Source organism: Marmota monax, unplaced genomic scaffold (assembly GCF_021218885.2).
Source record: "Marmota monax isolate L192 unplaced genomic scaffold, Marmota_monax_Labrador192_F-V1.1 WCK01_AAM20220418_F8-fsc00008, whole genome shotgun sequence".
NCBI lineage: Eukaryota > Metazoa > Chordata > Mammalia > Rodentia > Sciuridae > Marmota > Marmota monax.
The window spans coordinates 13,277,576-13,300,571 of record NW_026694432.1 but is presented as its reverse complement, the minus strand read 5'-3'; the positions used below and the strand labels follow the sequence as shown (position 1 = coordinate 13,300,571).

Sequence of the window (22,996 nt, the reverse complement as noted above, 5' to 3'; positions counted from 1 at the left end):
GATGAGCATGTGTGTATATTTTCTTCTTAATGTGCTAAAGTGCAGAGTGTAGTCTCTTTCTCTCTAGAAACTTTAGTTTGAGCAAGTTTTTTTGTATTAGATCTTTGGTAATTTTTTCTTCATTTTCCTCCCTCTGGTTAATTGGATACTTGGCAGGGAGTGTACTGGGGATTGAACCCAGGGGTGCTTTACCATTGAGCTATATCTCCTGCTCACTCCCCACCTCATTTTTTTTTTTTTTTTTGCGAGTGAGTGGGGGGACAGAGCCTTCTTAATTTGCTGAGGCTGGCTTGGACTTGTGATCCACCCGCCTCAGTCTCCCTAGTAGCTGTGTTTAGTTGTGCACCACTGATCCTAACTCCAAATTGGATCTTCCACTAGTCATATAGGACCTAGTGAATGGCTCCTATAATTTTATTTTATTTTCTCTTCTACATTTTCCATTTCTGCTTTTTGTCCTACTTTCTGAGATAATTTCCTCAATTTTGTTTTTCATCTCATTTGTGAATCTAAAATCTTTGCTATTTTATTATTTTCCTTTAATTGAAATTTAAAATCTATTATTTTCCTATTGTCATAGTCTCTTTTAAAAAAATTTTTTTTAGATGTTGTGGACCTTTATTTTTTTCATTTATTTGTATGCAGGGGCTGAGAATTGAACTCGTGCCTCACCATGCTAGGCAAGTGTTCTACCAATGAGCCACAACCCCAGCCCCTGTCATAGTCTCTTGTTTAATGAAACCAGCATCTTTCTTTTTTAAATTTTTTTTAGTAGTTGGACACAATCCTTTTATTTATTTATTATTATTTTTAAAATTTTTATTGTTGGTTGTTCAAAACATTACATAGTTCTTGACATATCATATTTCACACTTTGATTCAAGTGTGTTCTGAACTCCCATTTTTACCCCGTATACGGATTGCAGAATCACATCGGTTACACATCCACTGATTTACATATTGCCATACTAGTGTCTGTTGTATTCTGCTGCCTTTCCTATCCTCTACTATCCCCCTTCCCCTTCCCTCCCCTCCCATCTTCTCTCTCTACCCCATCTACTGTAATTCATTTCTCCCCCTTGTTTTTTTTCCCTTTCCCCTCACTTCCTCTTGTATGTAATTTTGTATAACCATGAGGGTCTCCTTCCAATTCCATGCAATTTCCCTTCTCTCTCCCTTTCCCTCCCACCTCTCATCCCTGTTTAATGTTAATCTTCTTCTCATGCTCTTCCTCCCTACTCTGTTCTTTTATTTATTTTTATGTGGTACTGAGGATTGAACCCAGGGCCTCAAACATGCTAGGCAACCATTCTACCACTGAGCCACAACCTCAGCCCCCCCCCCCCCCAAACCAGCATCTTTTCTCTTTCTTTTTCTTTTTGGCCTCTGCTAGGGATGGAATCCAGGACCTTGGGCTATACTCCTTTTTTTTTTTTTTTTTTTTTCATGGTACAGGGGATTGAACCCAGGGGTGCTTAACCACTGAGTCATATCCCCCCTTTAAATAATTTTTCATTTTGAGACAGTATCTCACTGAGTTGCTGAAGCTGGCTTTGAACTGCGATCTTCCTGCCTCAGGCTTCCTAGCTGCTGGGATTATAGGTGTGTGCTACTGTGTGTGGCTTCTTTTTTATCTTTTTGAGGCTATAAAATACAATTTTGGTAAGGAAAGAATATTTCTTGCATTCTCTTTGAGCAGCTGTATTTCCTCTGAGTTGTATTAACTATTGGTTTTCTTTTCCGATTTTCATGTTGGGACTTTCCTCAAGTAATGTTAATAGCCAACACTTATCGGGGATTTATGTTGTGGGCAAACATTTTTCAATATTATTTTATTTAATTCTTATAACAACTAATGAAGTAGGTGTTGCCATCTCCAGTTTATAAATGCTGTAATGGAAGAAGTAGAGCTTGAGTAATCTAACAAAGGTCACACAAACATTACAGTTGGTGAAGCTTGCTAAGTGCAGTGACACATTCCCATGATCCTGATGATTTTGGAGGCTGAGGTGGGAGGATCATTTGAGCCCAGATCAGTCTGGGCAATTGAGACAGACCCCCTATTTTAAGTAATATAAGTAAAGTAAATAAATAAGCTAAGATATTAATTGGTGTGCTTTGAGACTAGGGCATTTTTTAAAATATATTTTTAGTTGTAGATGGGCACAATACCTTTATTTTGTTTTATTTGTTTTTTTGATGGTGCTGAGGATCAAACCTAGTGCCTCACATTTGTGAGGCAAGTGCTCTACCACTGAGCCACAACCTCAGCCCTAGGGCATGGTTTTAACCAGTATTCTTCTTCTTTTTTTGTAGATGGACAGAATGCCTTTATTTTTTTAATATTTATTTTTTAGTTGTAGTTGGACACAACACCTTTATTTCACTTATTTATTTTTTTATGTGCTGCTGAGGATCGAACCCAGGGTCTCACGTGTGAGGCGAGTGCTCTACCCCTGAGCCACAACCCCAGCTCCATAAATGCCTTTATTTTATTTGTTTATTTTTATGTGGTGCTGAGGATTGAACCCAATGCCTCACGCATGCTAGGCAAGCGCTCTACCACTGAGCTACAGCCCCAGCCCCTAACCAATATTCTTATCTACACTGCCTCAGGTTTAAGAGTGAGACCTGGCATCTGGTTAAGGGTGGTAGATTATACACCACCTTTATTTCTTTTAACTCCAATAACCCCATAACAACAATAATAAATGGATTTGTTTTTCAGGAAAAAAAAAAGGCTGGGGGAGGGGTCACAAAACCTTAAGGACATAGAACAAAGGAAAGGAGAAAGCAAGAACAATTTTTTTGGAAGTTGGAAAGTCTGTGGACCAGCAGTAACTGACTTAGCACATTCCAGAAAAGTAAGTCTTAAAATGACCTGGGAGAAAGCCAAAAGGCAAAACAATTTTTCCTGCAGACTATCTCCCGCACCCCCCCCCCTGCCCATACATAGACACAGGCTCAGACTCAGGCATAAACAAATTTGGAACTGAGGCATGAAGAATCTCTGGACTCGGTCATGACGCTAGGGCTGAAAACGGGAGGATATCCTTCATCTTTACAACATTCAGATGACTGCCCATCTCTGCTACATTTAAACTGTTAGAGGATTCAAAATTTAAGGCTGGGGATATGGCTCAGTTGGTAGAGTGCTTGCCTTGCATGCACAAGTCCTTGGGTTCAATCCCCCACACCACAGAAAAAAATGTATTTAAAAGAGTATGAGAGATATTTGGTTGAGGTCAGGAGTATTGCACTGAAAATAAGCATTAAGTGATTTTTTTTCAATACTGAGGAGTCAGTCTCAGGGCTCTACACATACTGAGGTACATTTCCAACCATTTCTATCTTTATTCTGAGACAGGGTCTTGCCAGATTGGGCATAAATTTTCGGTCCTCATGCCTCAGCCTCCTGAGTAGCTAGAATTAGAAGCCTGCACCAGTAGGTCTGGTTAAGTGACTGTTTCTACACTTATGTTGAGGTACTGTTCTAAGCACTTTATATGTGCTAAGCAACTTAATTCTCCTAAAAATCCTATAGGGATAAGTATCATTTTTTTTCTTCCTGATTTAGAGGGAGAAAACTGAAGTCTTGTTGAACTCTGATGTAAAGAAAAGACCACTGACTCCAATCTTAAATTAAAGCAAGCTTGTATTGTGTACACAAAAAAGAGCTGATCAGTGGCTGTTTCTCCCAATCTGGGCTAGAGATCAGCACCCCAGCTTTCCAGGAAGAAAGTTTTATAGCACAAAAAATTACAAAGGGGGGTGTCTTGAGAACTTAGAGATAACAGGATTTTGACAAGCATAATACGAAGGCAGATAGTAGGTTAATGATTTACATGGCATGATATTTCAAGGTAGGGAGTAAATTCAGATCCCAACATCAAAATTTATGAGGTGCCACTAAGGTTTCAGAGAGGGTTGTTATCTGGTCAGGGAAAGCCAGGCATGGGTGAGTTCAAGTCATGGGCGAATTCCAAACAAGTTTAGAAATCACAGTAATTTATAGTAAAATAGAAATTAACTTTTCATGACTTTGTGATGAGATGGCTTCCAATCTTAAGATGGAGTTTGGGTTCATCGGTCTAAAGAGGTCATAGACAGTTAAAAGAATATTTATAACAAATGTGTACTATTAAGAAGAATGAAGTAACAAACAACCATAATCTACCGTTCACTTTACCATTTACTTTTACCTTTGTTTTGTTTTATTGACTTTACCTTTTGAAGTGTTCTGTGTATTCCTTCATAATCTAGTCCCATTCTTTTCCCTCCCAGGTATAACTACTATCTTAAAGTTTGGGTTTACCATTTCCTTGTTTTTCTACTTTGTGGGTTTTCCTCCTCTACCTTGTGGTACTGGGGAGTGAACTCAGGGGTGCTCTACCACTGAGTTTATACCCCAGCCCTTTGTTATTTTTTATTTTGAGACAGATTCTCACTAAGTTTCTGAGGCTGGCCTTGAATTTGCAATCTTCCTGCCTCAGTCCCTCAAGTCTCTGGGATTCAGATGTGTGCCACCTCTGTCCTGATTTTGTGTTGTTTTATACATATGTTTGTATTCTTAAACCATATTTACTTTTGCATATTTATTTTGAGTACTAGAGGTTGAACCCTGGGGTAGTTTACCCCTGAGACATATTCCCAGCCCTTTTAATTTTTTGTTTTGAGATGAAGTCTTGCTTACTTTGAGATGAAGTCTTTTTAACATTGTCCAGGGTGACCTTGCACTTTCAATTTTCCCACTTGAGCCTCCTGAGTAGTTGGGATTATAGGTGTTTGCTAGCAAGCCCAGCTGTATTTTTGAATTTTATATAATTTGAGTCATACCATAAGCATTTTTTTGAGATTTATGTATATCACAATTTCATGTTTCTGAGATTGATTTTATATATATATATATATATATATATATATAATCACAAATTTTCAGTTCTATTATGGATGGATTTAGTGTTGTTCTGTCTTTTGTGTGTGTGTGGGGGGGTGGGTACTGGGCTTTTTCTTTTTTTCTTTTAGTAGTACTGGGTAGTGTTGTTCTCACTATCTTTGCAAATAGTGCTGCTTAGATAATTTCCATGCATATCTCCTCCTGGCAATAGCAGAAGTTTTTCTATAGTGGAATTACTGGGTCATAGAGTATGTGTATCTTCAACTTTACAGGAGATTATGTTGGTTGTGCCAATTTACTCGTTTATCAACAGTATTTAAGAGTTCTTATTATTCCATATCCTTAATTTTTGTTCATTTTAATTATTGTATTGATGTCTAATTGTGATCTTCTTAGTAATGAGATTGAATTTTTTTTTTTTTAAAACCAGGGGCACTTAACCACTGAGCCACATCCCCAGCCCTTTTTAAAAGTAATGTTATTATCTTTTTTATACCTTTATTTTATTTATTCATTTAACATGGTGCTGAGTACTGAAGCTAGTGCCTCATACATGCTAGGCAAGTGTTCTACAACTGAGCTACAACTGTAGCCCCCTTTCTTATTTTTTATTTTGAGTCAGGGTCTCGCTAAATTGTTGAGGCTGGCTTTCAATTTGTGATCCTCCCGCCTCGGCCTCTCAAGCTGTTGGGATTACAGAGGTGCACCACCATGCCCAGCAGAACTTTTTGTTTTTTAATGTGGTATTTTACCCGTTGTGTTTCATCTTCTTTGAACTGTGATTTGTAACTTGTAATATATTGGTTACATGCCCTTTGGTGTTGTATATATATTGCAAATATTTGTTTTTGCCTTGTCTTCATACATACACACACACACACACGTGTGTATGTGTATATGTGTGTGTGTGTATGTATGTGTATATATATATATATATATGTGGGTTTTTTTTTTGGTACCTGGAATTGAGCCCAGGGGCACTTAACCATTGAGCTACATCCTCAGTCCTTTTTTATTTTGTGACAGCATCTCACTAAATTGCTTAGGGCCTCGCTAAATTGCTGAGACTGGCTTTGAACTCACCTCAATCCTCAGCCTCCCAAGTTGCTGGGATTACAGGTGTGTGCTACCTACCGTGACTGGTTATAGTATTTTTTGATGAATTTAAGTCTTTAATTTTAATCTACTTGTATTAATAGTCATTAATTGTCTGTTCATATCTCTCTCTCTCTCTCTCTCTCTCTCTCTCTCTCTCTCTCGTACTGGGATCAAACTCAGGGTGTTTTGCCACTAAGCTACATCCCCCAGCCCTTTTATTTATTTACTTTATTCCGAGACAGGGTCTTGCTAAATTGCAGAGGCTGCCCTCAAACTTGGAATCCTTCTGCCTCAGCCTCATGGGTCACTGGCATGCACCACTACTACTGTTTAAGTTTCTTAAAGTTTAGTATGTTTTAGTGCTGAAGAAATTCTTTCCTATCTCAAATCTTATGTTTTTTTTTTCTATATGTTTTTAAGACCGCCTACTACAGGAGTTGGTTTTCATGTATGGGATGAGGTAGGACTCCAGTTGAATTTTTTTTCATATCAGTACTAAGTTGTGCGCAGTGCCTTGCCTCATGCATAGTAATCCCAATAATGCAGGAGGAGGATTGCAAATTTGAGGACAGCGTCAGCAATTTAATGAGACCCTAATTCAAAATAAAGAATAAAAAGGGCTGGAGATGACAATATAGCTTAGTGGTAGAGTACCTCTGCTTTCAATCCCCAGTACTGCCTCCCCCAAAAGATAATCAGTTGTCCCAGTTCCATTATTGATATTTGCCTAGTGGCCTGCATTGCCACCTCTGCCATGCCAGTATTGTTTCCACACATATAAAGGTCTGTTTTCACACCCTGTAGTACCAGATCTCACTTTCCATAATGTCAGTTAACCTGTCATCAACCATGGTCCAAAATAATAAATGGAAAATTTCAGAAATAAACAATTCATAGGTTTTAAATTGCATGCCATTCTGGGTTGTGTGATGAAATCACATGCTGTGCTGCACAGGCCAGGATGTGAATCATCTCTTTGTCCAACCCTCAGTATCCATACTTGTATGCTGGGTACATTACCTGCAAGGTAGTCACTTAGTAGCTTTCCCAGTTATCAGACTGACTATGGTGGTATCACAGGGCTTATGTTCAAGTAAGGCTTATTTTACTTAGTAATGTCCAGGATGTGCAGAGTTGTGACATTCACAATTCAGATATGCCAGAGAAGTCATAATGCTTCCTTTATGAGAGAGATAGACCACATTCATATAACTTTATTACATACATTGTTAAAATTGTTCTATTTTATTATTATTGTTAGTCTCTTACTATGCATAATTTAAAAACTTCACCATAGATATGTAGGGATAGTAAAAAAAAAAAAAAACAGTACATAAAGGGTTTGGTAATATCTGCAGTTTCCAGCATCCTCTGGAGACCTTAGAATCTATCTCCTGAGGATAAGACAGGACTACTGTATTCTGTTACACTAGCCAATTTAACACTATGCCACTACCCCACTGTCTTCATTATCATAGGTGTATAATAAGATTTGATATGGAGTTAACAAATTCTTTCATCTTATTCTCTTTCTTCATAAGTATCTGCTATTCTTTGGGCTTTGGTTTATCTATTTACATTTTAAATAACTTTCTCAAGTTAAGTAAAGTTATACGCACAAACCTGGTGGAACTTTTATGATGATTGTCCCAAATTTGTAAATGAATTTGAGAATATAGCAATGAGACTTCTTTCTTAGGAGCAGAACTTTTTCTCCATTTATTTAGGTGTTTAATGTTTTTCAATAAAATTTTTATATTTTTTTGTATACAGGGATTGCATACCTTTGTCAAATTTATTCCTTGTGCCTTATTTCTGAGGCTACTGTAGATTTTAGAATGCATTGGATTTTAAAAAATATTAATCTCATATTTATAAGTCTTGATGTACTTTCTTATTTCATATGTAATGATTTGTCTATAGATTACTTTGAGTTTTGTTTGTAGACCATCTGATCATCTGTGAATAACAGTTGTGTTTCTTCCCTTTCCAAAAAACTTTTTTTCCCTCCACTGTGATGGAGAAATAAGGTCTGAATTTGTTTTTCTCCCAATTTTGAAGAGAAAACTCCTAATTTTTACTATTAAAAATAAAGTTTGGGGGCTGGGGTTGTGGCTCAGAGGTAGAGCACTCGCCTAGCATGTGTGAGGCTCTGGGTTCGATCCTTGGCACCACATAGAAATAAAATAAAAATACTGTGTCGACTATAACTAAAAAAATAAATATAAAAAACCAATAATGTTTGGGACTGGGGCTGTAGCTCAGTGGTAGAGCGCTTGCCTTGCAGGTGTGAGGACCTGGCTTTGATCTTCAGCACTACATAAAAATAAATAAATAAAGATACTGTGTCATCTGCAAATAAAAAAATATTTTAAAAAAGAATAAAGTTTGTAGGCTAGACACAGTGGCACATGCCTGTAATCCCTGCTAAATTGCTGAGGCTGACTTTGAATTCATGATCCTTCTGCTTCAGCCTCCTGTGTGGCTGGGATTACAGATATGTGCCACCATGCCCAGCTCATTTACAAACTTTTAAATATTAAACTACTCTTGTATTCTTGGGGAAAATTAAATTTGATTAAATTTTATTTTTGATACAATACTAAATTTGGTTTCCTATAATAATTAATTCAGGATTTTTGCATCCTTATTCCTGAGTCTGGCCTGTAATATATCTTTCTTTATTGGTTTTGGTATGATGATTATACTGACTTGAAAAATAGTTCATCTTCTGTTCCCTGGAAGAAATTTGTATAAGATTGAAGTGATTTATTGTTCCTTCAACATTTGACAGAACTCACCTGTATATTTGAATGTTTTGTATGTATGTATGGAACTATCTTTAATCATCCTAGAGCTATTTTAGCTAATGGTTTGAAAGTTGTATTCCTATTTTTTCTATTCTATTTTTATTCTCTTAGTTGTATATTTTTTGACATACCATGTATGCTTACCAAAATGTAAAGTGAATTAATACCTTTACTCTTTAATCTATCAGGAGATATATTCTAAGTTCTCCATAGGATGCTGGAAACTGCAGATATTACATTTTAAATAACTTTTCTTGTCTAAAAAGTATAAGGATCTTTAGAACACTTTAACTCTGATTCCCCTCCTCCCAATTAAATGTTCTGTTTACCAGTATTTTAGTTCTGTCCTGTTAAACAAAACAAAACAAAGCAAAAAACCTAAGCTGGGCATGGTGGTGCATGCCTGTAATTTCAGAAACTTTGGAGGCTGAGTAAGGAGGATCACAAGGTTGAGGCCAGTCTCAGCAATTTAGCGAGGCCCTGAGCAACTTAGTGAGATCCTCTCTCAAAATAAAACATAAAAAAGGGCTCGGGCTGTGGCTCAGTGCCCCTGGGTTCAATCCCCAGTGCCAATAAAAAAAAAAAAAGTAAATAATAAAAATAAAAAAGAGCCTCTACCCTTCTTGACCACTCATATCAAATAGTTACTATCTCCAATTATTGTCTGTTTCTGTCTCACAGCAAGCTATTTTTTAATCTTAAGATATATTTTATTTTTTTACTTGTTATTGTCTGTGTCCCCTGCTAGCAGTACTGTAGTCTTCCTGAGAACAAGGGAAGTATCTGCTTTGTTCACTAACTTGTAGGAATTTAGTGAATATTTATTGAATGAGTGGATGACTATTTGTATTTAGAAAGTTCTCCCCAAATGCAATTTTGGAATGGATCTGAAGGTGCAAAACTAGAGAGAGATAGGGAGTTAAGAGACTATTGTATTTATACTAGCAAGAGTTAGTGATCTGGACTTGAATAATAGCGTAGGGTTGTAGAAAAGGAGAGAGGATATTGAAAGATATTAACAGGCAGAATCCACAAAATTTTATTACCATTTGAATATGGAGACATTAGTTAAATAATGCTTTTTTAAGGCTTCAGTTGATGCCTTTGTGATGTCTTGACCACATTCTCTGTTGATGCAATGCATCCTCTTTGAGATTTCTCTTTGATGCTCTTGGTTTCAATTACTACATGTATGTTTGAAACTCTTAAATATGGATCACTATGTGAAACCTTTTTTGTTCTGGGTTCTGTACCACATAGCCAACCATGTAGACATCTACAATACTAGGATATCTTGCAAATACCCCAAGCTCAGTATGTCCAAATGACATTTATTACCTTTCTTGTTGACTTCCTCCTTTAGTGATTTTAATCTCAGAAAATGGTACCATCAACCATCTATCTGCGTAAGCCAGAATCTATTGAGGGTGGTTCATAAAGCCCAGCCTAGGAGGGAGTAGAGACATAAGTACCAGCCCTTTAAAGAGTGATTCATTTGGCCAGGCATGGTGGATTATGCCTGTAATCCCAGAAACTCAGCAGGCTGAGGCAGGAGGATCATGAGTTCAAAGCCAGCCTCAGCATCTTGGTGTGGCCCTAAGCAATTTAGTGAAACTCTGTCTCAAAATAAAAAATACAAAGGGCTGGGGATGTAGGCTCAGTGGTTAAATACCCCTGAGTTCAATCCCTGGTACCAAAAAAAAAAAAAAAAAAGTGATTAGGTGGGTGTGGAGGCACACACCTGAAATCCCAGGTACTCAGAAGGCAGGAGGATTATAAGTTTGAGGCCAGCCTCAGCAATTTAGTTTGAACTTGTCTCAAAAAATAAAAAAGTTGCGGGGCACTGGGGATGGAGGTTGCAGTGTGTATAACTGGGGATGTAGTGGTAGCGTTCCTGGGTTTAATCCCTAGGACCCTCCCCCCCAACACACACACAGAAAGTGGGGGGAGGGAAATGGCTAGTTTGTTTTCTCTTCATTTTCTGTTTTTATTTACAATTTTTAAAAGATTAAAGGAAAGTAAAACCATGATATTGGATGAGATGATAAATAAAAAATAAAAGGTCCTGCCCTAGGAAGAGAGTAGAGGGCTGTGGGAATTATCATGTCTGTAGCACCTGTAAGTGCTCAACTCTCGGCTTTACCTTTTCCATTCATTCACCAATTTAATCTTCCCACAATCCTTTCAGATTCTTACATATGAGGAAATTACAGTTTGTGTTAGGACTGTGGCTTGCTTAAGGTCTGCATGTGATAGAGCTGAGATTTTACCCAGGCTAGTGTGATTCCAAGTGTTTCAGTATGTAACAGAGTTAAACTGTAAGTCTAAGAGCAGAAACATTGTTATGACTCTTCATAAATATTACCAAATTGCTTTCTAAAAGAACATACTGGAATAAAATGCCAATGTACCAGTTTTATCTCCGTATCTTGATCACTAGTATGCAATAAAATGATAATGATATAGTTGTACTTGTGCAGACTTCCCTTGTCCTTGGCTCATTGATATACTGAGGCCATATCTATCATAAATATTTTTCCATTGAGCCCCCTCATAGATATTTTTTGGGAGATAATACTGGGGATTGAACCCAGGGATGCTCTACCATGGAGTTCCAACCCCCAACCTTTAAAAAAATTTTTTAGAAATTTTGATACAAGTTCTCACCAAATTGCAGAGGCTGGCCTCAAACTTGTGATCCTCCTGCCTCAGCTTCTCAAACTGCTAGAATTAGTGGTGTGCGCCACCATACCCCACAATGAACCCCCCTCAGAGATTAGTAGACACCAAGGAAGATAATAGGAGTTAATTCTACACTAGTCAGCATCTCAGTAGATTCTGGGTTGAGAGTTGTTAGTTCACATTCTCTAAGACTTCAAGGTTGACTACCATTTTTGGAGTTCATTTAGTATAGTAGATCTACATCTACCTCCGTTTTACAGAGGATCCCTTCCTGACCATACCTGGCTTTAAATTTTAAAATCCTAGAATTATGTTCCAGGATTTCAGTGTTCCTAAAATTCTCCAACCCATTCAGAGACAGCCTGTCTGAAGCTTCTAGGTTATTCTGTTCTGCCACATCAAATTTAGGGTTTGGGGTCTTCCATGTATGCTGCAGAAGATGCTAGAAACTAGACTTGCTCTGGGTTAGTTCAGTCCCAGCCTCGGTGGAAGTGAACTGTGAATCTGGGTGGAACTATATTGTGAATCTGCTTTGGGTGTCAGAACCAGGGACAGCTCCCCCTGTTGCCTTTGCTGCCCCTCCCCTGACTTAGGCTAGGGAGAGAATGGGTGTATTTGGTCACAGTCTTCTGTAGCCTTTTTTCTCACTGCTTCTTGCTTCCATCTTTATGCTAGAATATTGCTAATACTGACAGTTCCTGTCATGTGCTGTTTCTCACCTTATATCCGATGCTAATGCTGCTTTGTATACCTCTTTCTTCCATCCTTCCTTTGCTGGCTGATTCCTGCTTATCCTCACAGGACTCCAGGAAACCTATGCTGATTGCCCAAACTAGATTAGACATCCCTCCTCGGTTCTCATCACCTATGTGCTTATGTCTTAAACACTCAAAGCTTCATTGAAATTATCTGTGCACAGTGGTCAATAATCATATGTATTAAACCCTTGAAATGTGACTAGTCTGAATTGAGATGTATTGTAAAACACACCAAACTTCAATGATTAACAATATTAATAATTTTTATACTGATGACATTGAAGTGATAATATTTTGAGGTTAAATAAAAATTTAAAATTAATTTCACCTGTTTCTTTTTTACTTTGTTTTTCTTTTTGGCACTAGGAATTGAACCCAGGTGGTGTTTTACCACTGAGCTATATTCCTAGGCCTTTTTATTTTTTATTTCAAGGCAGGATCTCACTAAAATTGGTGAGATGGACCTTGTACTTGCAATCCTCCTGCTCCAACCTCCTGAGTCACTGGGATTACAGGTGTGTGCCACGATGCCAGCTATAATTTTTAACTTTTCATAATATGTCGAATAGAAATTCTAAAGTTACATATGTAGCTCACATGATACTTTTGTTGAATAACCCTAATCTATGTAATTGTCTTTTCTTAGGGGTAGAACTAGCTCAAAGCCTTTGATGAAAGGACCAGTTCCTTTCCTTAAAATTAAGGATCCTTGTATCTTTGTTTTTCTGAGGTGCAGTACGTGGTAACAAATGAAAATACCTGATGCTCATTCTCAGAATTTGGTGGAGTAGCAAGAGTCCAATAGACATTACATTATTTCACTTTTCCATCAAGGAACTTGGCCTCTCTGTTACTCAGGTTTTTTGTAAGTCTTTTTATTGGTTCTTGGAGATTTTCTCATATAGACCACAAACATGTAATGAAGTTATTTTAAGTATTTTAAATCAGATTGTGTGTGTGTGTGTGTGTGTGTGTTTTGCTGGTGATCAAATCCAGGGCTTTGTGCATGTGTTGCAAGTACTCTACCACTGAGCCACATCCCCAACCCTAAGTTAGATAGTTTATCATTATCATTTCTAATTAGTTATACTCATACCAGCATATGAATTGAGATGTATTAATGCTGCTATAGATTTTTGCTTATTTTCTCAAGTCTTTCCACTTACTTTGTTAATTCTATTATATTGGTTTCTTTGCTATTTTTAATATTAAAAGAGGAAAGTATAGATGGGGATACAAATATTTTTAAGGACATTCTTATTATTTGGCTCCAGAAAATTCTGGGTGTATATAGAGAGGGCTCTGATCTTCACAGAAGAAACAGAGGCTTTTTGGTAATGTGGATTAGCTATGGTCTGAGATGCAGCCATTATCTTCTTCTCTTACCTCCTCCTTCTCTTCCTCTTTCTTTCTTTTTTCTACTTTTTGGTAGTAGGGATTGAACTCAGGGGTTCTTTACCATTGAGCTACATCCCTAGCCTTTTTTAAATTTTGAGACATTGAGCTACATCCCTAGCCTTTTTTAAATTTTAAATTCTTGCTTAATCTCCCAGACTGGCTTTGAAACTGTGATCCTCCTGCCTCAGCTTTCCAAGTAGCTGGGATTACAGGCATGTGCCATCACACTTGGCCTGAGCCAATTAGTTTCTGGGAACATACATCAAGAGTTACTGAAAGAGGGGCTGGGGTTTTGGCTTAGTAGTAGAGCACTCACCTATCATGTGTGAGGCACTTTGTTTGATTCTTGACACCACATATAAATAAATAAAATAAAGGTCCATTGACAACTAAAAAAATATTTTAAAAAGAGGGGGGGTTGTAGCTCAGTGGCAGAGCACTTGCCTAGCATTTGTGAGGCACTGAGTTTGATCCTCAGCACCACATTAAAAAAATAAATAAGATAAGGGCATGCTGCATATATATATATATATATATATATATATATATAGAGAGAGAGAGAGAGAGAGAGAGAGTGAGTGTGTGTGTTACTGAAAGAAGTCTGTTAGCCTAAAAAACAAAACCCCATATTGATTTCACTTATACTCTACCACTGCTTAATCAAATTCCTGATGATGGGGATACTTTGCAGAAATACCCTTAAAAACAGGGCCAGGCTTGACTCTTATAGTCATTTTCAAGATGGGTCAGAATAGTGACTAGTTTCTTTCCTCAAATTTAAGTAATGAGGCTAAGTATTTAGAACGGGGAATTCAAACTCTTATGGAATGCTGAGCTTCCAGTTCTCTTATACAAAGGCAAAGTTCTTGCTATTCTGTGAGTTTTTTGATGCCCTCTATTTGATTCAGGTAAACCCAAATTTACAGATCATTCCAAGCGCAGCTTGTTCCAGACACTAAAAAGGAACAGAAATAATCTGATATGGTCCCCATCTTTAAGGAACTTAGAAATTGAAGCAAATAATGATTATTGACAGCAGTTAATACTTTGTTTTCATTCTTTCAAGCACTGTTCTACAGTCTTTTATGTATTAACTCTTGATCTTTATGAAAGTCCAGTGAGGTAAGTACTATTATCACCACCATTTTACAGAAGAGGAAACAGATATAGAGAGGTTAAATAATCTGCCCAGTGTTACAGGTAGTAAATGGCAGGGTCAGGTTAAAACCAAGACAATCTTGCTCTAGAATCTTTGTTCTCAAACATTACTTTACACTGTGAATCAGTAGTTCTAAAGTATAGTCCTTAGATCACCAATATTAACCTCATTTGGAAAACTGTTAGAAATGCACATTCTTGAGTCTAATGCAAGGTCTACTAATTACAAACTATGGAGGCAGTTCTCGCAATGAGTGTTTTAACATGCCCTCTGGGTGACTCTGAATGTTGCTATTTGAGAACCTCTGCTGAAGAGAAGTTAGGCATGCTAAATAAATGTCAGAAATTAATCTCCACACAGGTAAGGACTGGGTGTGAGCCATCTCTTAAGCTCCCATATCCAGTATCTGGTGTGAAGAAAGCATCCAACAATATTTATTTATTTATACTGGGAATTGAACCCAGGGCTTTGTACTTGCTCAAAAAGCAATCTGCCACTGAGCTACATCCCTAGTTCCTTTTTAAATTTTTATTTTGAAACAGGGTTTTGCTAAATTTCTCAGACTGGTCTCAAACCTGTGATCCTTCTGCCTCAACCTCCTAAGTAGCTGAGGTTATAGGCATGCATCAGTGTGCCCACGAAAAATACATATGAAAGAATACATACAAATTTGTATAGGAGAACGTGATGTTTAAGTTGAATCTCTTACTGTCACTATCCTATCAGTGCAACCAAATGATTGGGGTGGTGGTGGTGGTGGTGGTGGTGGTGGTGGTGGTGGTGGTGGATGCTCCCAAACACTGTGAGATTAGCAAGGAAGTAGGTGTGATACTTCTAGCAAGATGTGATAAGGGTATGCGCCAGCACAAGTACCCATCAGAACAGCAGGGGAATCACGTGAAAGTAGTTCATGAGGTTAAAGATGTCAAGATATCGTGAACAGCTTAATAGGGGAAAGGAGCAAGACAGAGAGAAATTGTCATTTCTGGTGCGAAGATTCCATTCATTGAGACAGGAAGCAAAGGACAAGTACATGTTTGTGGGGAAAGATTTTAAAGGGTTTGGTTTGGACTCCTTAAATCTGATTTTAGTAGAATATCCAGGTGGAGCTGTCCAGCAGACACTTGGAAGTATGAATCTAGGAAGTGGCTGGAAATAGATTTGTAAGGATAGTTGGCCATAAGAATGAATGAGACCGTCAAGGGGAGAACGGAGAATGGAATAACAAGACACCTAGGTTTGGAACCACAGTGAACACATGCTTAATGGAGCAAAGCAAGAGGGGCCTTTGAAAAAAACTGAAAAGGACTTCAGGAAATGCTGAAGCCAGTAGAAGTCTTAAAAAAAAAAAAAGAGGCATAGTATTACAGGTTTCGGATAAATAACTGAAAATTATTCTTTGGATTTTGACACACAAAAAAATCATTTAAGTGACATCGTGAGAGCAAAAGCAAACTGACAGGGAATGAGCTGTAGATGAGAAAGTGGAGGCAGGTGCTTCCCGGGTCCGGCAGATAGAGCTCTGTAGCCGCACTTAGGTTGAGACTGTGACATCTTCCAGGGTAGGCAGGGTCTTTCACATATCTGTGGTCTAAGCGCCCTGCACACGGCCTGGAAGAGAGGGCGGCGTCAGTGAGTTCAGTGACTAGGGACGGAGAAAGACTTCGCGGAGGCAGTCTCTTTGCAGCCAAGGCTTGAAGGATGAGGGTGATTGGGAGGAGAGGTGGGAGGCAGGGCCCCTGGGTGATGGGGTGCTGGAGTGTGAGAGGGTCTGGGAATGAGGTTGGGTTCCAGTAGTGCGCGCGCGGCTCTGCGCAAAGGGTGGGGGGCTGTGTGCAGGTTCGGAGGGACTTGCGTGGGGAAAAGACAGGGCCTGAGGCTGCTGTAGGGGGTGTCGCCACGCCCCGCCCCACTTACGCTGTTGCGCGGTTCCCGGGCGCCTCTACCCAAGCCCTCCCGCCGGGCTGCACGGCGACGGGTGACCGCCAGGGGCCGCTGCCTCCGGTCCCGGTGCCCCCGCCCCTCTCCGTTGGCCTTTGTTGCCGTCGGAGCGCCCCGCTTGACTCGTTCCCGTCCGCCCCCTGGGCCTGGCGGTCGCGCCTGCGCACTGGCAGCTGGCCGGGCGCTCGCAGGGGGAGCTGCTGCAGGCTCCGCGGCGGCGGCGGCAACGGAGGCTGCGGGGGCGGCGGCGCGAGCGGCCGGGCTTGGGGGGGGTGCCGAGCCCGGCCCGGGAGCCCGAGCAGCGAGAGCGCGGGATACCTAGGCCCCTCACGTTGGAGTCCACAGTCTCCGGGCCGCCTGACCTCCGCACGGGTATATGGGATGGAAGCGGGACCCTCGGGAGCAGGTAAGGGCCCCCGGGAGGGGGGAACGGTGCGTGCCCCAAAGACCAGGGGGTTCCTGCGTGAAGAGCATGGTTCCTGACTGAGGGGAGGGCTCCTGAGTGAAAAGAGGGTCTCTCATGGGATGGAGGGCCCAGTTTGAAGGGGGCTATGTACAGTTCCGGGGGAGAACCATGTGAAGAGCCTTGAGATGGGGCTGTTTGTCCAAGGAAGCTGTATGCAGTCCTGGGCGTGGGAAGTAATCTGGGAGAAGGGCCTGAACGTATGGAAGGACTCCTGGAGAACCCGGGAGGCCTATGGAGAGGCCCGGCAGGTGGCAGGGGGCGGGCTCCAGGTGTCCAGGAGAGGAGGGGGGCCACACAGATGGGCCTGGAGCTCCCGCATGCCGGGGGCGGGGGCTCTGCCTGGTTGGGCTGGGCTAAGCTAATGTCTCTTGGGAGAAGGCGCCAGAGCTGGGCTGTGAGCTCCGCCTCAGCCCGGCCTGACGCGGGGGCGAGGGTCAGGGGGCGGTGGGTGGGGATCCAGCCCTGGGATTTCCCCCCCCAGGAGGCTGGGGAGACTGAGAGGTGGCGCCGGAGCATGCGCGGAGGTGGCAGCTGGAAGGGGCTGCCCGATGTGGTGGGGGCGTGGCTGCCTGAATACCCCAACCCCTCCCCCGCCCTCTTTGGCTTAGAAAACCCAGCTCGCTGATGGGGTGCATTCTCTCAGGTTGTACAAGCAGAGTGCAAGTGGAAATTGTCCCCTCCTCTATCATGGGGGTTCTTATATTTGGCTCTGAAGCCCCTCCGGTCACAATTTGCCAAGACTTGTTTGAAGGAAATGCCAAAATGCCTTTTTCTGCCACATAAGGAAAGACTGGGACTGAAGCCATGTTTTGGGGGCAGGATCTCTCTGAAGATAGGCTTCAGAAAAGGTGTTGGTTACTGAGGGACCAGGTCTACCTGGTTTGCAGGTTTCTGGTCCAGTTCTACAGAGATGGGAGTTTTTAAACCAAGGATGATGACCTTTTCCATTGAATTGTTTCCTGAAGTTAGTTAATCACTTTTTATGCCATAACATTTTCATGGCTCCTGTCTTTGGATAGATATCTTTCCTTTTTCATCTCTACTCCCCAGAAGTTGTCAGGGGCATGTCATTAGAACCAAGGTTGCCAAGCTAGGGTGATACAAATGAATCGTTGGGAAGGGGAGAGCTTATAGCATTGCCCTGGTGATTCCCAGGTAATAGCTTTAATTTTCTCTTTCCAGCTAAGAACAGAGGAGAAACTGAGTCAAGGTTTTTCCCCCCCAGAAGAGAAGTCCTTTGGGGTGGGCTGTGGACTGCTTGTATCTCTCATGTCCTAGGTCTCTTTTACCTTGTGATTCAAGAAGCAGTCTGAATCCAGGAATCCTTTAGGACATCTCTCACCACTACCTTTCCTTTTGATTTGAGAATGGATGTAGGATTTCTGTTTGGAATGCAAACTTAATTGCTGTTGGAAAAATCTTTTTCAGACTAGACCTAACAATGCCCTCACCCCATCCCTTTCTTGAACTCTCTTAAGTCATTCATTGAGTGATCTATAAGTACTTCATGACTAGTTTCCTCCAAACAAAAAGCCCTGTAGGTCCTAAGGTGGACTGCAGAGAGCAGCTGACCTCAGTGCAAACTGCTTCCTCCCTCTCTCCATCCCCTAAACCCTCTCAGTTTACTGCTGGAGAGTATTTCCAACAACCTGTGGACTAGAATAAGGTGAGTAGGTCCCTGAGGTCCAGATGGATTGCTGAGAGCTGGCACCTATTCCAGACTGCTAATGATTTTGTCCTGATGAATTTCTAATGGACTCTAGAGTGATGAAAATTTTTACTTTTTTATCTGTTAAAGGAAAAAACCTGGGGGAGGGGCTGGAACCTGGTGTCTGGAGTCAGCCTTGGGAAATTCAGGCTGAAAGCTGTTGATGGGGGAACCCCATAACTGCCTCCCTTTTAGGCCTAGACTTTTATTCTCTTGAAAGAACAGCATTTGGAGTGGTGTCTCCAGAAAGTCTGAGGACGAAAATACACAAAACTAAGGCATTGTTACTTATGTCTAGGTGTGCCTTCTATGCACAGGTGTGTCCCAAGCACAAGCTCTAGACTGGGAACTCCCTGAGGGTAGAGGTAGTATCAGATTTACTTTTAGAATCAGCAGTTGCTTAGTGTATAGTCCCTGACACAGAATACATGTTTATTAATCGAATTGAATCATGTTCAAGTGTGAACATATGGTTAAGCTCATATGTGCATATTTAATTACTTGTGTATACTCATGTGGGTATTTAATTTGTGGGGAAATCCTTTCTGGAGAGATTTGCCTCTTAGTCTTTACTTATCTACCACCTAACGTAGCTTTGAGTTCATGTCTTTTAAATAGGCAATCTGGCTTCTTGGGAGGTACGTAGGCCTCTGAACTGCAAGGAAGGAATCCTGAGCCAGAGCTTTCAGCTCTGTTACTTTTCCTTCTCTGGGCTGGTTAAGGATAGGGGGAGGGGGAGTGTCCTTGCAGGACCCCTCCCTTCTTGCTTTTGTCTGGGGTGTGTGGGTGGGGGTGTGGAGGGGTGGGGGGGTGGGGGGGTGGGGGGGGTGGGGTGGGCCTCGCCCGTGGGTGTGTGGAGGGGTGGGCCCCGCCCCTTTCTCTCTTGGCTGAGCTTTGTCCTCAGTGCTGGGGCCCTCATCTGCATCACAAAGTGGCCGTCTGTCCCTGTCTGAGTCTGAAGGGAAGTGTCTCCCTTTCTTAGACTAAAAGCTGGGGGCAGGGTTGGGTAGAGGGGGACTTTGTACAGTTGTGAGGCTTTAAGGGGGATAGAATGGGAGAGAGGTTCTTGTTTCTTTCTACCTTACCTAGTTTGGGTTTGAAGTGGACGTGTGGGCTCCCCTATTTTTCCCAAACCTTCCTTTGAGAGAAGGGTGCTCTAAAAGGCAAAGTCTGGTGTGTTGTCTGTCCTGTTTCTAGGAAAGAGAAGACTTTGAGACAAGTGTCTGCCCCATTCACTGTCATTTCTACCCAGCACCTAGCTCTAGGGCAATGTCTTTCTCCCAAAGCCCCTAACATTAGGCCTGGGAGTCTAAAGAGGTAAATAGAATCTAAGAACTTGGGGAAGGGGAAAGATGTCTCTTATAATTTTCACCCACAAGGGTGTACATTTGTCCTGTTCAGCATTTATGATTGTTTTTGAGCATTTGCAGGTATTTATGTATTTGTGTGCTTGTGTGATTTTGTGATGTGTCTGTGCATATGTTTATTCACTCATTTCATATCTGAATACTGAACATCTCTGTGTGTACATGTGCACACACCAGCACTAGAGATTCGGCTGTGACCAAGGCAGCTACAGACCCTGCCTTTGAAGAACTCTGTTGAGAGTGGTGAGGGATATGTGTATAAAGGTAAACTGTCAAGGTCTAGGTTGTGTTTGGATGTGCGTGACAGGATTATGTGTCTTTGTAGGCCTGTGTAAAATTTCTGTCCAGCTCTTTCCGGGGTAGGTGGCCAGGTGTGTATAGTTCCCTATGTAGCTGAGTTCTGAAGGCCTTTTCCCTCCAGGCTGGGCCTCCAATTCCCTGTCTGCAGAGTGGGGTGGGCTTGACAGGTGGTTAGAGGGAGTCCAACAGCTTAGCTCTGGGAAGTATACCCCTCCCACAAATGATTCTGACCTTTTCCTGACCTCCTAGCTGAAGATATACCCCATCCCCCCAGTCTGTCTGACTGTGAAAGCAGAGCTCTGATAATGGGAAGTTCTGGGCCGGTTTATCCCTCTCTCCTCCCACCTGGGCTGGTCTTCTACTGGCAAGAACAATAGTAACTGGGGACAAAGGCTTATCTTAGGCAGTTTCCCTTTTTTCTCCCTTTCCCCCTATGCTAGAAAATAAGACCGAGGGTAGCAATCAGGCTGGCCCTGCGCTAGCCCTTTCCCAAGGGCCCCCTCTGTCTTGAAATTGATTCCTTCTGCTGACTGGACCCTCTGTTTGGAAGGATTTGTGGGGCATGGGGAATCTTATATTCTCTTTCCCAAGAGCCAGTGTCTCCTCCATGGCATTGTAATAGCTGTCTTTCCTTTCTAGCACCTTAGTTGTTTTTTTTTTTTAAGTTTTTTAGCTGAAGCTGGACACATACCTTTATTTTACTTATTTTATGTGGTGCTGAGGATCCAACCCAGTTCCCTGCATGTACTAGGCGAGTAGTCTGTCGCTGAGCCACAACCCCAACCCCTTAGTTCTTTTTTATTTAGGTTTTTTCTTCATTGTTTCCTAAACTGTAACCTTGTTTCCTCCTTCCCTAGCTGCCAACTCTAACCTATCCCGCTCTATCCCCCAACTCCATCTTTCCCTCCTTTCCCTGGCAAATTCAAGCCTTTTTCTATTGCATCCTCCAGTTCTGGCCTTTTCTTCAGCCCTTATTTTATCTTCTCTCCTCTGCTTAATCATCAAACAAAATCCATTTAGCCTTTTCTCTTTTTTCCCCAACTCTGACCACTTTGTTGCCGTACTTTTGTCTCAAGTACTGTCCTTTCCCCCTTAGTCTGGCCTTCTTTGGGTCTTTCTCCTGCCTACATTGCAGAAGAACATCAAGATAATGTAGCCAAGCCTAGTGACACACAGCTGTAATCTTAGCTTCTTGGGAGGCTGAGGCAGGAGGATCACAAGTTTGAGGCCAGTCTGGGAAACTTAGCTAGAGCATGAGTGGGAGGGAAAAAAAGTGTCATCTGTGTTCAGGATGGTGTGATGGAGTGCATCCAGGTGGCAGAGAATAGGACATTCTTGGTCTACTAGATATCTGGTAGAGATGAGTGTCTTAATAGTAGAAGGAAGGAAGGGTTTTGTTACTGAGAGCCAGAGTTAGCCCCTTCACTTAACATGCAGTGGGAACTTAGTAAGCATCGTCTTGATGTATTTAAGGTATTTATTTCTCTATCTGAAAGAGGTTTAAAAACTAAAAAGTGAAAAGGGTGGGGGACAAAAAAAAAAAAAGACAGTGAGCCTGGGAATGATTGAACTTCCTAACCTAGCTTCCACTAGGTTAGGAAGCAGGAAAGAGGCTTCCCGTATATTCTTCTGTTCCTGTTCCGGGAGGCCTTGTGTCTTCTCTGATCAGAATCATTAGGAAATTGCCAAACTCAGTCCTCACTGGCCTTTTTGTCTTATAGCTGCGGGCGCCTACCTGCCCCCCCTGCAGCAGGTATTCCAGGCACCTCGACGGCCTGGCATTGGCACTGTGGGGAAACCAATCAAGCTCTTGGCCAATTACTTTGAGGTGGACATTCCTAAGATCGACGTCTACCACTACGAGGTGGACATCAAGCCGGATAAGTGTCCTCGCAGAGTTAATCGGTAAGCGATGTACATCTTTGCCACCAAGTCCATGAGTCTTTGCTTTCTTGAGTCTCAGAACCTTGAAAGAGGGACCAAAAAGGTAAAAGAAAAATTTAATTGAGGATGGCACCACCAAATCCAAGAAGACATTTTGAGGGAGGGATGCCAGGTAAGGTAAATGCTGAAAAATACTGTTGGATTTGTTTATCAGGAGATAATTGGTAACATTCGCCAATGCAGTTTCAGTGAAGTAGTTGGGCTAGTTAACCCAGTAGCTACAGTGAGTAAAGGAATAAGTGGAAGGTAATATGGTAGGAATAGTGAGAACAAATGGCTTTTTCCAGATAGCTTGGCAGTGAAATGAGGAGGGAATGTATTGGCTAGAGAAAACCATAGGGGCCAAGTGATTGCCTAGCACATTTCATTATTTGTTGAAATGAATGAATGAGGAGCTTTTAAGAATGAGGCATGGGGTATGTTTATAGATTGAGGTGAAGGAGTTGGTAAAGAAGGAGAGGTTAAAAG

General features: G+C 41.4%; 1 protein-coding gene across 2 annotated transcripts in view; it reads left to right on the top strand.

Moving 5' to 3' along the window:
• Positions 1 to 16,961: 16,961 nt before the first annotated feature.
• LOC124110190 (protein argonaute-1) overlaps positions 16,962 to 22,996 on the top strand; it is a 32,623-nt gene continuing 26,588 nt past the window's right edge. Inside the window, exons 1-2 of one of the 2 annotated variants that reach the window (XM_046469338.2) lie at positions 16,962 to 17,149; positions 22,306 to 22,489. In XM_046469338.2, coding sequence (XP_046325294.1) covers positions 17,125 to 17,149; positions 22,306 to 22,489 — 209 coding nt within the window. In that variant the 5' untranslated portion in view covers positions 16,962 to 17,124. The remainder of the gene's footprint in view (positions 17,150 to 22,305; positions 22,490 to 22,996) is intronic. The other variant, XM_046469339.2, reaches the window with a different exon arrangement.